We start from the raw sequence: 16323 nt of genomic DNA on the forward strand, positions 1-16323 counted from the left end.
TTGAATAGGAAAAGTGATACAACCCTGACACATATCTTCCTGGACTTTAAATCATACAGTGTTCCTTTGTTCAAACAACTACTTCATGTATATAGATTTTTGCATGGGCACAACTAAGTTTTCTGAAAATCCCATTCTTCTCAGTATGATTACAATACTGAAAAAGTCTGTGAACAAAATCTTTTAAAATGTAGGGAACATCAAAAGAAGATGGAAGGAATACACAGAATACCGATTGTTCAATACTCAACCATTTCAGGAAGTAGCATATGACCAAGAACCAAGAGTAATTATGGAAGAAGTTCAAGCTCCACTTAAGGCATTGAAAAAAAAAAATAAGACCCCAGGAATTGATGGAATACCAATTGGCATGCTTTAACAAACAGATACAGCCCTGGATAGTCTAACTAGCCTTTGCCAAAAAATCTGGAAGGCCAACTGACTGGAAGAGGTCCATATTTGTTCCCATTCCAAGAAAAGCAGAACCAACCAAATATGTAAATTGTCAAACAATATCATTAATATCACATGTAAATCTTGAGCTCTGATATTGAGAGAAAAGTGTTGGATATACCATGGACAGCTAAGGGAACAAACAGGTTCATCCTGGAGAGGGTTAAACCAGGCTGCTCCTTGGAAGCAAGGATTCTGGGGCTTCGTCTAACATACTTGGACATGTTACAAGGAGGAACCAGTCCCTGGAGAGGGGATATCATGCTTGAGAGGGTGGAGGGACAGTGGAGGAGAGGAAGACCCTCGATGAGATGGATTGATTCAGTGAGTGGGATAATGGGGGTAGGTATGTCAGAGACAATAAGATTGGCACAGGATAGAGCAGGGTTTAGGACTGTTTTACACAGGGTCTCTATGAGTCACAGGCGACTTGGAGGCACATAACAACGAATCAGGTGGACAAGTACATTGACAAAGAACTTGCAGAAATTCATGCTGGATTCAGAAGGGACTATGATATGAGATATATCATTGCCAGTGTCAGATGGATCTCGGCTGAAAACAGAGTAACAGAAAGATGTTTATTGCTTATCCAAAAGCATTGAACACTGTAGGTCATAACAAGTTATGGATGAGGTTAAAAAGGCATTTACTTAAGAGCAATCATCTCTTTTATTTAACTTAATATTCCTTGTTATACCAAACTGTTGTTACTTGCCATTGAACTGGCCCTCAATTCTTGGCAATTTCATCCACGACGGGATGAAACCTTTGTGATCCGTAATGTCTTCATTGTCTGCTTTTTGTTAGCAGACTTTCCTCTAGGCCTTTATTCCTAGTCCTTCTTGGTCTGGAAGCTTCACTGAAACCTCTTTGACATCATAGCAACAGACAACTTCCGCAGATGGGTGGGTGGTAGCTGTGAGCACCTTATAAGCAGGAAGAAATACTGTCCTCTTAGTTGCAACATAAGGGATTTTTTTAATCATGCCTTTTTTTTTTTTTTATTTTTTTGTGTGAGTGTACCGTCAAATCAAATCTGACTGGTACAGGAGGAGATTGTCCCTCCTTCCCCGGCAGAGCATCTGGTGGATTCGAACCGTGTGCCTCTGGGATAATCATGTCTTTTTAACTTCTGTCTTCCAAATTTCAAAAACCTCCTCCCTCTTGATCCAAAGAGGGAGAAGGTGGGAGCAGAGGGGTGAAGTGGGGCAGGGGCAAATCATAGAGTCACAAATTTGGTGGGTGGAGGGAGGTGGGGGTAAAGGATATGGGAAGATCGAGTGGGGACCTTTAGACAGTTTTCAGATCTCTTCCTACCTTATCCACGAGTTGTGATTTTGAAGAGGCTCGTCTTTTAATCTCTCTCTTCATCATCATTTTTTTAAGCAAATGTAAAGACATTCAGGAGAAACTATGGTGCACTTTTCTATGAAATTACATTTTGCAGGTACTCACTCCCTTTCCCCTCCCCTGTCACAGAGAGATGTTCTTTACCACCATGGAGAGCCACCTTCTGCGCTGCAAGGTGTTAGAGATCATCTTCCTCCACAGCTGCGAGACACCCACGCGCCTGCCCTTGTCTCTGGCGCAGGCCCTTTACTTCCTCAACCATTCTACGTCCCTGCTCAAGTGCCAGGTATGGCTGTTCCTACGCACATTTCCCCTCATCCTGCTCACAGTTGTTTTGCTTAACACGCTGCTGTTTGAACGTTATGTACTTTAAAAACATATAAAACTGCTACCTGGAGAAGGCATCTGTCATCAGCTGCTCTCACTGTCTCCACAGTCGGACAAGACCCAGTGGCAGACTTGGGATGAGCTGGTTGAGCATCTGCAGTTTCTGTTGTCCAGTTACCAGCACGTGTTAAGAGGTAAGGGGCGTTTGTTCACAAATGCCATCCTGTGGGAGGTCTCTCCATGGATGTAACTAGAAATTCTAGCCATTCAGGAGATTCTCATTTGTTAGCTTAGGTAAAGTATTATTCCTTGACTTTGTAACTTATTAAGGACAAAGAATGGCATACACCCACTTGCCATGGAGTCAGCTCTAACTCCTGGTGACCCTCCAGTGGGTTTCCCTGGCTGTAAATCTCCAAGGAGAAGTTGGTGGATTTGAACCACTGACCTTTCAGCTGAAGCACAACACATAAAGCAGTACTCTACCCTCACTTTAGAGGATGACATAGCTACAGTTAGAAGAACTGCTGAGTTTTTAATCAAGCTGGCAATACTGAGTTACCTCCTGTAACTTATCCAGGTAAGCAGAAGCGTCGTTATCATGCAGTGCCCGGTGGTGGCCTGTACCATCATTGCAGTGGACACTAGGAGTGTGTGTTAACATGGGGCAGATACTGAGCAAGTGAGCTGGTAAGGCACACGTGTATCTGGCAAGAGATGTAAGATTAAAAAAAAATCTGTGAGAATGGATCTTCGAAGCTCAGATCTCATACACAGCCAATAAGCAAGGAAGACCTGGGAAAGTTAGGTCAGTTTACCACAAAGAATGTGATTACTGGCAAGGGTGCTGATGGGCTGGACCTTTCAAATGAAAGGGATTGTATTAGCCATGGGTTGGCTGGCACCCTGGAGAAAACCAAAGAACTGAGATACTTCTTAATGACAAAAGATGAAATAGCCATTTCATCAGGGAAGAACCTAACAAGTCCCTGATGTGATGAACTGACAGGGATACACCACAAATTCAGGTCGTATACTTACTTTCGTTCTTTCTTTAAAAAAAAAAATAATAATATCTTGCTATGTTTCCAGTGAAAGTTTATGCAGCAAATTATGTCCCCATTTGATGATTTCTATAAAAAATATTCAATGGCATTATCCACATTTTTCAGCATGTCAGCATTCTCTCTTTAACTACATTCTGTTCTGTTTCCAATCTTTAAATACTGACTTCTGAGTCCCATATAGATGGTGTTTTTAATGGTACACCCACACTCATGGGTCAAATCCTTTGTGTGCCAAGCTGTTATTTCACAAAAGATTCCCTCAGGAGAGTTTTAGTTCAAAGTTTAAAGAGCAACTCATTAGTCTCAAGGAGTCCACTAGTCTCAACTGGTCTTATTTAGCCTGAACTCTTCATGGATTTCACTTGTGCCTTGTTCTCTCCTGTTCTATCAGAGTTCATCTGTTGGGTCTTCAGATACCGTGTTCTTGCCAAAAATGTGTAACTGAGTCTAATCACAGGGAACATCAGGCAAGCTCAAACTGCCAGACCTCCACGAAGTAACCAGCCTGTCCTCTTCACAAGTGTCAGAGTCCTAACGACGAGGGAGGGCCAAGTCTGTCACTGTTGCAGCCTTAGGGACTAACATACAGGCAGGGTTCCATCCTGTGGGGCAGAGAACCACAGCAGAGCTGACTCGATGGGTACAGCCATGCTAAATAGAATACATGAGGCTGAATTAGATCCCAACCCAAGGAGAAGAACACACAACAGTAGACATGATTAGAACAGCTGGTGATATTTTAATCAAGCAGTAATAAAAATATTTCTAGGAGTTCTGGTGATGCCTTACTTAAAGCACTTAGCTGTTAACCAAAAGGTCAGCAGTTTGAACCCCCCAGCTGTTTCATGGGAGAAAAAAGCTTCCCTAGATTTACAGCCCTCCAGAAAAAGAGGGTGAGAATGGTTGTGCAACCTGAAGAATGGAGTCCACGTAACTAAACTGTACACACAGAGACTGTTGATGTAGATTTTGCTGTTGCATTCTCAAACAACATAAGTAAAATTTAAAGAAAACCTATTCCCAGCTGGGGAAACCCCTCGTGTGGTTCCGCTCTGTGTTAGTGGATTGCTCTGCACCGGAGCTGACTCACAGGCGGTAGGTTTTGGGATTATTCTGTCTACACTCAGGGAGTCGTAGTGGCCTGGCGGTAAGAAGCCGTGCCACGATCCCACAGCCCTCAGATGTAACTCCGAGGAGGAAGATGAGCAGACTCCTCCCAGGTGATTTCCTGCTCTGAGGGTCAGCTGTGGATCAGTTCCCCTCGACAGTACACAACAATAATGTGTCTGTGTTAAATTGCTTGTATTTGATAGTTATGTGAGCTTGAGGAAGTAAATGGCTTTGGTTTTAGGAAATCTGTATTAAGGAGCACGAGGACACAGTGTCTACAAGTGCTCTCAAGTTGGGAAATAGTATGCACATACAGTTTACCCTCACGCAATCCTGGTGCAGATTTAGTTTGGTAGGGGCATGTGGGAATAAGGACCTTAGCCCTTATATTTTCTTAGATGGAAACTGAGAAACTTGTAGAGATGTGAACAAAGGAGAGAGACTTGTGTTCAAATCCCAGTCTTGTCACTTATTTGGCCTTTAACAACAAACTTCATGCTGCTAGCCCTCTGCTGCTTCTCAGTGTCGACTGGAATGGTACCATATAACTGCCAGATCGCTTGATAGTGAGTGTGAGACAAAGTAGTCATTCTGGCATCAGCGTTAGTGCAATCTCAGTGAAGGCCTGTTTGCCTGGCCATGGCTCCGAGGATGTTTCTGTGTTTGAGGTTCTTAAAACTAAAACACAGGCCAGTCCGGAGGAGCGGCCCTGCTGGTTGAGGGACAGCGAGTTCTGCTGCCCCACCTTGTCGGAGTCCTCGTCCGTGCCCATCCGACTCTGGAGGAAAGAGCCAGTCTTCTCAGAGGTCAGTCTGTTCAACAAGTGGGACCCCCAAGGCCTTCTGTATGTTCAGCAGAGAGAGTTTGAAGTGGCTTCCCCAAAGGATGGCTCCATCTCCATTGTGGGTTCTGATGATGCCACCACTTGTCACATTGTGGTCCCGAGGCACACAGGTAATGGGACCACCTGCTTGACACACTGTGATGCATCCGACACCAAAGCCGAAGTCCCCTTGATCATATAAACTCCATAAAATCCCTTTCTGAGCCCACGAAATACGGCATGCTGGAAGAGCACCTGGTGGGTGGCTTCAGTGATGACAGGCCATTGTAACAAAAACTCATTCAGCAACTTCTCAGTGCATTTGACAGACAGGAAGACGACATCCACTTAGTGACATTATGTGTGACAGATTAAATGACCAGGAAGTAAATTAAAGCCATTTTCCAATAATGTATGGCACTGCTGTCAACATAAAAACTGCACAGATTTACAGAGCTTCCCTCCAAGACCGAGGGCCAGAGGAGAATCTGCGTGCTGCCCGGGCTCTGACGGGAGGACCAATGACTTATGATGCAGAGACAGAGCCACTTCACATAGGACCATACTCCTGGATGCCTTTTCCACGTGTGGATGTCTGGTTGCAGCTGGCCGAGCCCACTCACTTCGTGCAACACATCAGATCCACCTTGCAGTTCTTAAAAAAATACCCATACCCAACTAATGCACTGTTTCCTGAAAATAAAGCTCTACTCTACAAAAAAAATGAAGATGGTTTATGGGAAAAGATCTGATCTTCATGAAGTAAAAGCCAAGAATTACAAAAAAAGCAACTTTTTATCCTGACAGAGGCCCATGCTGGGGGCTGGAGGAATGTGGGTTTGGAATCTGTGCCTGGTGTGTGATAGAGCTCCTTACTTAGAGTCTTTCAAATGACTTTGAAAATAAAATAGTATTTTGGCAAAGGCAAAAAAAACCTAAAACACAAGAGAGTGCACTGTCACAATGACATAGATGGTTTCTGCCTTTTTCCTAGAAGATTCAGGGCCTCAAAGACAAATTCCATGTGCACCTAGCCTCACTGACACTTACATAATTGTTCCTTTTAAAGACCTAGCTTAAAGTTTACTATTAAAGCACTTGGTTTTGTTTCAAGTTAACCTTTAACACTTCTTGTTCACTTCATTTGGATTATATAAATGGTATGAGCTAGAGGGACTTAAGGTGGACATAGATCTGTTCTTCTGACAGAATGTTTTTATGTTTCCACCACCCATGGGAAAGGCCTCAGACCCGTTTACAAGGCCAGAAAATATGAAGGATGTGCCAGTGCTCTCTGCTTAACAACTCTCCAACTTCTTTGGAGTTGAGAAGGGTGAACAAGCATTAAATTGTCACACACAAAGAGCACAGCTGAAATGGCAAATATCCTTGCCAGACAGTCAGCATTTCACTGGGAGGACACCTCTGTCCTATTCTGGGGTATCCTGAACCTTACTGGGGACATTCTGAGATCATCTCAAGTTGTCCAGCTCCAAGGAGGTAGGAAGCAGGAAAGGAGTCAGAGAATTCAGGCCCACCCTTTGCTCATGGAAAGGACAAAAAGCTCTTAGCATGGGGGGGGGAAAGGAAGGAAGATAGGTAAATCATATTCACTAGCTTATATATTTACAAAAGTGGATATCCCTTTCTTACAAAGGAAAACAAAAACTGAGGGAGAAGTAGATACAGAACCCAAATTCAGACTTGGGTCTGTTGCCAGAGTCTATGTGCAGTGAAAGCAGGAATTACTTTCCTTTGAAATCTAGAAAGTGAGTCTAATGAGTTGGCTACTCACTTGTAGTCTAAATAGTCTGGTGCGTTGTTGAATGACCTCTGTACAGCATGCCCTTGACACTAAGAAGAAATGTGCCCTGAGACCAACATCTTACAAACATTTGCAGGAGGGCAGAGTAGCCACGCTGGGAAGTGGACACTGAGCTGTCATTGAGCTCATGTTCCTGGCTAAGAACCAGTGCCTGATACCCCAGTTTCATGTGGCTCAACTTTGAGCCTCAGCAAAATTCCAGATTGTGGTGTGCTTTCCTAATGCATCCATTTTAAACTAAGAACCTGCTGTCACTTGAACATACAGCATTTAAAAGAACAAATGTCGTGCTCTTTCTGACTACCAGAAAATAGAAAATTTTTATCAAGTCTTGCAGTCTGAAAGTGGCTGAACATACAATCAAGATGTGTTAACTATAATTGGTGACTGAAGGAGGAGAGTCACAGGGCTGCCCATTCAGTCTTGGGAAGACCTGGATGCTTCTTCACAAGCAAAAGTGACTTGAAACTTCTATGTAAACACCTCTCTACTAATCCATCTTCAGTGACCAAATGTTGTATGATAGCCCTCCAAAGCAGAGGTGAAATGTTCTGGTTTCACCACAGATTTTCTACTCATTTGATTTTTTTAAATCACCTTACAAATTCCAGTTCCCTTTTGTATATAACCTTTATTCATTTATTTATTTTAAAAAAATAGCTTTGTTTTATACTGCATGGTACCACTGTTGTAAAACAGGACTGAACTCAGGGTTGGGGGGGGCACTGAGAAAGATGGGTTCAATAATGTATACTGTATTGAAACAGATGAGGGAGAAAACTGTTTAAAAGAGATATGTGAGGATATGTGATTAGGTATTTTTGTCATGACAGGAGTCCAGAGCGAAGGCTGCATAGTGGAGTGGCCTGGGGGAGGGTTTTTAAAACAATGAAAGAACTTTTCTTTTACTTTTCCAAGAGGGTAGTGTACTAGAGAGGAGGGTTGGGAGGGGAGAAAAGTGCAACAGTGAACGAATGAAAATTAAAAAAAAAAAACCAAAAACCAAATCACCTTGACCCGAGTAACATATGCAGAACATGTTATACTATTGAAAGAGCCTCAATAAATTTTAAAGGACGTTAAAAAAAAAAAACACAAACTGTTTCATATTTAAATCCCTTGTATTAGTCAGTGGTTCATGTTCAGCATTATTTCAACCATTTGCCATCACTGAAAAAAAGAAATACTTAATTGTCTTTTAAGTAAAACTGGTGTAAGAAAGAAAAAAATCCCCAAAACTATCATTGGCGACTCGAATCCAAATATTGGAAACAATGAAGAAGAAGGAATGGTAGTCAGAAAGTATGAATTGATAACAAAAATGAGCTGGAAAAGGAATGATCGAATTGTCTACTTTCAATGCTTTTCTTCATTGCAAATATCTTTTTTAAAAAACACAAGGGAGCTCTGGTGGCCTAGTGGCAAGAAGCAGTACTGGAATCTGAGAGGCATGCGGTTTGAATCCACCAGATGCTCTGCTAGAGAAGGAGGGACAATTTCCTCCTGTACCAGTCAGATACAATTTGACAGTATACACACACACACACACACACACACACACACACACACACACAACCCTAGTAAAAAAAAATTTTAAAAACACAACACACAAACAGTGACTTTACACATGGACCTCACGTAGTGGACTTCATAGGAATCAGACAGACTACATCAGTGGAAGGAACCGCTGGAGAAGCTCAATATCAGCAGTCAAAACTAGACCAGGGCAGACTGTGGAATAGATGATCAATTACTCATTGACTGATGCCAAAGAAAATGAAAACAAGTCCACGGGGACCAAAATATGATCCTGAGTCTATTCTACCTGAATTTCAAAATCATCATAGGAATAGGTTTGAAGCACTGACACCAGTGATCAAAGACCAGATGAGTTGTAGGATGACATCAAAAAGATAACATCCATAAAGAGAGCAAAACACCATTACAAAGACAGAGGACGAAGAAAAAAACTGAAATGGAAGTCAGAAGAGACTGAAAATTGCACTAGAATGTCAAGAAGCCAAAACAAAGGGGAAAGGTGCTGGAGTAAAACAGCTAAAGATTTCAAAGGGCAGCTCAAGAAGGCCAAGTATTATACAAAGCAAAAGTATTATAATGGAATGTGCAGAAAAAAACAATCACATATGCAATATATAATTACATTAGAAACGACTACTTTTAAGAAAAGTGCAAATACATAGAAGACCTAATGTGTTTTTGGAGGAATCCAGGAAGGCCCTCTTGGGGAAGAGTCAGCTGAGATAGGAAATATTGGAATGAGCCAGGCAGCTGGGGAGGGGATGGTTCTGGGGAGAAGTAACAGCACTTCAAGGACCTTGAAGCAAGAGGCTATGTAGTGAGTTTCAGGAACATAAGAAGTCGTGGGACTGGGGTTTGGTGAGCAAGGGAAGAAGAAATGAGACCAAAAGGGAAGACATGCAGGGGCTTCTCTTCCCGGTGAGGGCATTTCAGCTGGAGTCCAAGAATGGCGGGAGCTATCAGCAAGGCTTTGAGAAAAGCAGATATCTGTGCATTTACAAGGTTGCTCTACTTGGAGTAAGGCAAATAGTTTGGCAAGGGATGAGGGTAATGGTGATGTGGTGCAGTAGAGAGATTGCCAGAAGATGACGAGCTCAGTTTAACGTTGTCTGGAGATTCCTGTAGTGTGGATGATGATAGAATAAGAATAGCTAACCCTGATCCAGAAACTAAGAGTGATCAGGATAAAATGTGGCCTTTGTGCTAAACCAGCCCTTTATACAAATTGCCTCATACAGTAATGACAACCCCTGATGTAAGAGTTCACGTCTTTACTGAAGCCCGGCCCCCAGGCTCTCCTGTGGACAGACGTCCATCAGCCGAGGTCTCCTCCCCTCTGGACGGTGACCCTGCCCGCACAGACGCTGCCCGCATCCGCAGCAGCGGATCTCCTGCAGCACTTTTCATAAACTCCAGATTCCTCTCCCTGCTCCACTCCCAGGTCTTCCTTATCCCACCCTATTCAGCCAACCTCTTTTTTTTTTTTTTTGGTCATTTTTATACTTTCCAGTGTGACACATATTTTGTATTTGTATTAGAAAGTTAAATTCTACTGAAAGACTCTTGTTCCCCAAGACTCTTACATTTGTTGCTTCTTCTTGTTGCTGTTTTCTGCCATCAAGTCAGAAATGACCCATAACTGCCCCTCCAGCTGGTTTTCAGAGGCAGTAAATCATCACCCAGGAAGAGACAACCTATCTTACTCCTGCGGAGCACCTGCTGGATAAGAACTGTGTGCCTTCAGGATTGCAGTGCAGCTTCTTACCACTACGCTACCTTACCCACAAAGGCCAAATCATTGTTAGGGGACCAGACTGCCTTCCACTCTCATCTGCCTCACTCGACATCTCTGGTTTTCAGAGCAAAGCTTCCTCCTCCATCAAGGCCTCTGGCGTGGGCCCTTCTCATCCTTCAGGGCTTCTCCGCAGGCTTTCTTCCTGGAGGGGGCTGCTCCCCGCATTCCTGCCACTTTCCTCCTCACAGCGGCAGCATCAGTTCCTTTCTTGCACTGCACTCACCGCAAGCTCCAAGTATTTTGTTGGTTTATTGATGACTCAACTTCCTGTCACTCCAAAATCAACTCTCAGGGGTAGACCCAAGTGTCCAATTCTCCACTGTCTCCCCACAGTCTTGCTCAGTCCCAGAATCATTGGTGCTCACTGTAAGATTTTATTGAATGTTGGAGACATCCTGATTATATCTCAAGCCCTTTGGTCCCCGTGTTGTTAGATGGTTTAGACACATTCTAGCCTTTATTTTTTTAATAAGATCACAATTGAGTCCATTATTGTAAATTTAGAGGGACTTTACCTGAAAAGATATCTGAGAGTTGAAAAACAACATATTGAGCATATTTTTTGAAAATATAACTGACATACTATCTAAAAGTGAGTTTCTCCTATTTCCTAAATTTTTTGGACACCATGTAATTCTATTTCAGTAACCATGTCAGTAAAAGTGCTGTTATACCTACTTTATAACTGAGAAAATGATGCTTTAGGGTACCTTCATGCATCTATGGGGCACCTTCATGCATCAATGGTGCACCTTCATGCATCTATGGGATTCATGCATCCGTGGGTACCTTCATGCATCTGTGGGCACCTTCATGCATCTGTGGGCACCTTCATGCATCCGTGGGTACCTTCATGCATCTGTGGGCACCTTCATGCATCTCAGGCATCCTGAGGTGCTTCGCTGCAGCTTTCTCTGTGCCCAGGCCTGCTATGGTTTCACTTCTCCAGGACACACCTGTTTGTTCTCTTGGCATGTTCAAGACTCTTCTCCAGCATCACAACTCATATTTTTATTCTGTTATTTTTAGTCAACTTTGTCCAGCTTTCGGATGCATAGAAAGCAGTTGAGACCATTGCCTCGATCAAGCACACCTTAGTCCTTTGGACCTACAGAAAGAGAGAACTCGGGTGGCTTAGCAGTAAGAAATTCTGCTGCCAACCCAAAGGTACACTGTTCAAATACACTATGGGACAGATAGGCAGTCTACTACTGTGTGATTTACTGCCTCTGAAAACCCACTGGAGGGCCAGATACGGATCAATTCCAACTTGATAGCTACTGTTGTTGTTGTTGTGTGCTGCCGAGTCACTTGTGACTCATAGAAATCCCATGTACAACAGCCCTAAAACTGTTCTATCCTGTGCCAACCTTATTGTCTCTGACACACCTACCCCCATTTCCCCATCTACCCCCATTACCCCAGTCACTGAATCATTCCATCTCATCAAGGGTTTTCCTCTCTTGCACTGTCCCTCCACCCTCCCAAGCATGACGTCCCTCTCCAAGGACTGGTCCCTCCTTGCAACACACCTAATGTCAGACAGAACTTCAGAATCCTTGCCTCCAAGGAGCAGCCCGGTTTCACCACGAAGACAAACCTGTTCTCCTGGCAATCCATGGTATATTCAATACTCTTCTCCAGTACCACAGCTCAGAGACTCAATTCTCCTTTTATCACACAGGTTGAGAATGCCCATCCTTCTCCCATGGAGCAGCTGATGGAGTCGAACTGTGTGCCTTCAGGATTGAAGCACAGCTTCTTGCCACTAGTCCACCAGTGATTTCTAATTTTCCTTTTATCATCCCTAGTCATTGTCCAGCTTTCTGATGCATAGCAAGTAATTGTGAAGACTATGACCTGAATCAGGTGCACCTTAGTCTCCAGACTGATATCATTGCTCTTCAGTACTCTGGAGAGGTCCCTAACTGCAGATTTTCCCAATGCAATTCATCTTTTGATCTCCTGACTGCCAGTACTAAGAGTATTGATTGTGGAGACAAGCAAATTAAAACTGTTAACAATCTCAATCTCTTTACCATCTATCATGCTGCTGCCAAGTGGCCCATTGGTGAGAATCTTTATTTTCTTGATATTGAGCTTCAATCCATATTGAAGGCTGCAGTCCTTGACCTTCTGCAGTAAGCGCTTCAGATCTTCCTCAGCTTCAGCAAGCAGGGTTGTGTCAGCTGCATAACACAGGTTGAAGATTTTTCCACCAATCCTGATGCCACATTCCTCATACGGCCCAGCATCCTAGATGATACATTATGCTTTTTTTTTTTTTAGGTTATTTTTTTTTCTTAATTTTAATGAACGTTTACAGCGATTTTGGATTTCCATTCATTCATTGCTGAACCCCTCCCCTCCAAGTTGGCTCTTCTCTTTGAAAAGTGAAATTCCTTAATTAGTATAAAATCCCCTACCCCCCAAGTACACTCCCCTATGCAACCTTCATTCTGGACTCTTGTCATAACCATAATACCAAATCATACATCGCTTTTAAATAGTTCTCTTCCTCATCTGTTTCAGTGCAGCATACATAATTTACCTTCTTTCTCAGTATCACCCCAACCCCGATGTCAGTCTCGTTCTACAACAGTGGCACCATCCAGTATTTGTCCTTTTGTGACTGAGACATTTCACCCAGCATAATGTCCTCCAAGTTCACCTATTTTGAATATTTCATGAGCTCCTTGTTTTTCAGTGCAGCATAGTATTCCATTGTGTGAATATACCAGAGTTTCTCTATCCATTCGTTTGTTGATGGACACTTGGGTTGTTTCCAGCTCTTCGCTATTGTGAACAAAGCCGCAACAAACATGGGTGTGCATTTATCTGCCTGGGTGGCAGTTCTGGTTTCTCTACAGCATATTTCCAGTAGTGGAACTGCGGGGTCCAATGGTATTTCTTCTATTTGCAACTTTTTGAGAAAGCGCCGTACTGCCTTCCATTTTACACTCCCACTAACAGTGAATAAGGGTTCCAGTTTTTCCGCAACCTCGCCAGCATTTGATGTTTGCTGTTCTGTTAAATTTTGCTATTCTGACTGGGGTAAGATGAAATCTCATAGTTGTTTTGATTTGCATCTCTCTTAGAACTAGGGATTTTGAACATTTCTTCATGCATTTATTTGCCATCTGAATGTCTTCTTTGGTGAAGTGCTGTTCTGTACATTGATTCAAAAGGTATGGAGATAGGATAAAACAGAAGTTGAAAAAATGAGCTCCTGTGTGTGTGATGGCACCATTGCTGACAACAGCTACAATATTTGCTTTACAGCTGTTAAACAATGTTATTTTTTATTTATCTTATCCTTATACCTTTTCTTTGCTGAACCAAACTTTGTCTCTTGAGACAAAGTTGTATCATCATGATCATCATACATTCAAATTGGTTCACTGTATCTCCTAATAAAAATATTCTCCATACCACTATTTGTTATCAAACTCAAGAAATTCATCATTGATAGAATTATTTAGTAATGTTCTAATAAATAGCCTCTGTTGTGGTTGGTTTAGAGTAAGGATTCAGCCAAATGTTGTTGTTATGTGCCGTCGAGTCGCTTGCGACTCATAGCGACCCTATGTACAACAGCCCTAAACTCTGCTCTGTCCTGTGGCAATCGCAGTGACTTCTGACACTCCCATCCCAATTATCCCAGTCACTGAATGAATCCATCTCATAGAGGGCCTTCCCCTCCTGCACTGTCCCTCCATCCTCCCAAGCATGTCATAACATGTCTAAAGTATGTTAGACAGAGCCTCAGAATCCTTGCCTCCAAGGAGCCACCTAGTTTAACCCTTTCCAGGATGAATCTGTTTGTTTTCCTAGCAGTCCGTGGTACTCTCAATATTCTTCTTCAGCACCCCAGCTCAAAGACATCAATTCTCCTGTCCTCCTTGGTCATTGTCCAACTCTCTGATGCATAACAAGTGATTGCGAAGACCATAGCCTGTATCAGATGCACCTTAGTCTCCAGAGAGACACCATTGCTCTTCAGTACTTTGGAGAGGTCCCTAGCAGCAGACTTTCCCATGGCAATGCGCCTTTTAATTTCCTGGCTGCTGGTGCCAAGAGTGTTGACTGTGGAGCCAATCAAACTAAAGCTGTGAACAATCTCAAGCAACCATTGTATTTAGCTATATCCCAGGCTTTACTTACATTTCATGACACTTGAAATTTTTGTTTGGATTTTATTGTAAATGTGTTTTATTTGAGTAGAAGTTTACAAATCACATTGGGTTTGTATTTTGGGAGGTTTTTTACTAATAGTCATTAATTAAGTGGTTGATGCTGTTGTTACAATGTCTAAGCAAACCTTTATTGTATATTGTTATTCTTTTCACCTACCTTCTGTTACTTAGGGTTTTTTTTTTCCTTTCTTCTCTCCCTCTCCAGTTTAATCAATAGTGTATATATCCTGTTCCAGATTATTGGGATTTTTTTTTCCCATTTTCTTTTCCAGATTGTTAATTGCAATACACAAATGTCTGATCATCTATTCATCTCAGACTGATCCTCCTTTCATCTATTCCAGTACACGAATGATCTGGTCATTCTTTTCCTACTTTCCCTGACACTAACGTTTTTGAAGAGTCTAGTCCAGTTACTTTGTAGCCCATCCCATAATCTGGATTGTCTTGTTTCTTCGTGTCAAATACTGTTGACCCAAGTGTTACATGGATGCTATGCCCTCTTTCCCAGTGCATGACAATCACCAGGCTGTAATGCTAACCGGGCTGACCAGAAGCCTACCAGTTGGCTTTGTCCCTGAAAGCCAGGGGCAAGGTGGGTACAGTAAGCTCACTAAACTGCAACTCATTTCTCCTTCAGCACCTTCGTGAATGTTGATTGTTTTGTGGAAAGTGGATTAAGAATATGAGCCAAGTTCTCAATTCCAATTAAAAAATGGAGGAAAATCTAAACTGTTTCCTTCAAAATTTATCTCAGCCACAACCAAGATGCCAAACCAAAGAACAAAGACTCTGACCTGCTGTGTTACTGCTGTGTGTGGTCCAGTTCACCTAGGTTTACATACTGGCTTTGTTGCTGTGGTGTACCATCAAGTTGGATCTGACCCAGAGCTGATTTTTCAGAAGGTTTTCAGAGGCAGTATGCACACAGGAAGAGATTGCTTGTCTTTCTTCGACAAGACACCTACTGGATTCAGACCATGTGCCCTTGGGCTGGCAGCATAGTTTCTTACCACTAAGTTGTATACCAAGAAATCTGGAAGACAGCCACCTGGCCAACTGACTGGAAGAGATCAATATTTATTCCTATTCCAAAGAAGGGTGACCCGACAAAGTGTGGAAATTACTCAACAGTATCATTAATATCATATGCAAACAAGATCCTGCTGAAAATTATCAAACACGACTGAAGCAGCACGTCAACAAAGAACTGCCAGATGTGCAAGCTGTGTTTAGAAGAGGCCATGGTCGCTTTCTCAAAAAGTTGCAAAAAAAAAAAAAAAGTTGCAAATAGAGATACCATTTGACCCAGCAATTCCACTACTGGGAATATACCCTAAAGAGACCATAACCAACATGCAAGCAGATATATGCACACCCATGTTTATCGCGGCTTTGTTCACAAAAGCAAAGAGTTGGAAACAACTCAAAAGCCCATCAATAAACAAATGGATAGAGAAGCTGTGGTATATTCACACAATGGAATACTACGCTGCATTGACAAACAAGGAACTCATGCAGTATTATTCAAAATGGGTGACCCTGGAGGACATTATGCTGAATGAAATATCTCAGTCACAAAAGGACAAATATTGTATGGTGCCACTGTATGGTTGTAGAATGAGGCTGACATCAGGGTGGGGGTGAGACTGAGATAAACTGGATAAATTATGTATACTGCATTAAAGCCAATGAGGGAGAGAACAGTTTAAAAGTAATACATTTTAGGGCATTATGATTATCATAAGAGTTTGGAATGAGGGTTGCAGAGTGGAGTATACTCGGGTTGGGGGGTGTGGGGGGATTGTAGACCAATGAAGGAGTTTTTCTTTTTC

General features: G+C 42.5%; 1 protein-coding gene and 1 pseudogene across 1 annotated transcript in view; both read left to right on the forward strand.

The window, feature by feature from the left end:
• SIMC1 (SUMO-interacting motifs containing 1) overlaps positions 1–16323 on the forward strand; it is an 85034-nt gene that overhangs the window by 65783 nt on the left and 2928 nt on the right. Inside the window, exons 10-11 of the mRNA XM_006884431.1 lie at positions 1936–2092; positions 2243–2327. Of these exons, the coding sequence (XP_006884493.1) occupies positions 1936–2092; positions 2243–2327 (242 nt within the window). The remainder of the gene's footprint in view (positions 1–1935; positions 2093–2242; positions 2328–16323) is intronic.
• On the forward strand, positions 2735–5885 carry LOC102867388 (annotated as a pseudogene).

The sequence above is a fragment of the Elephantulus edwardii genome, unplaced genomic scaffold (genome assembly GCF_000299155.1).
Source record: "Elephantulus edwardii isolate Elephantulus edwardi_28Jun2011 unplaced genomic scaffold, EleEdw1.0 scaffold00033, whole genome shotgun sequence".
Classification (NCBI taxonomy): domain Eukaryota; kingdom Metazoa; phylum Chordata; class Mammalia; order Macroscelidea; family Macroscelididae; genus Elephantulus; species Elephantulus edwardii.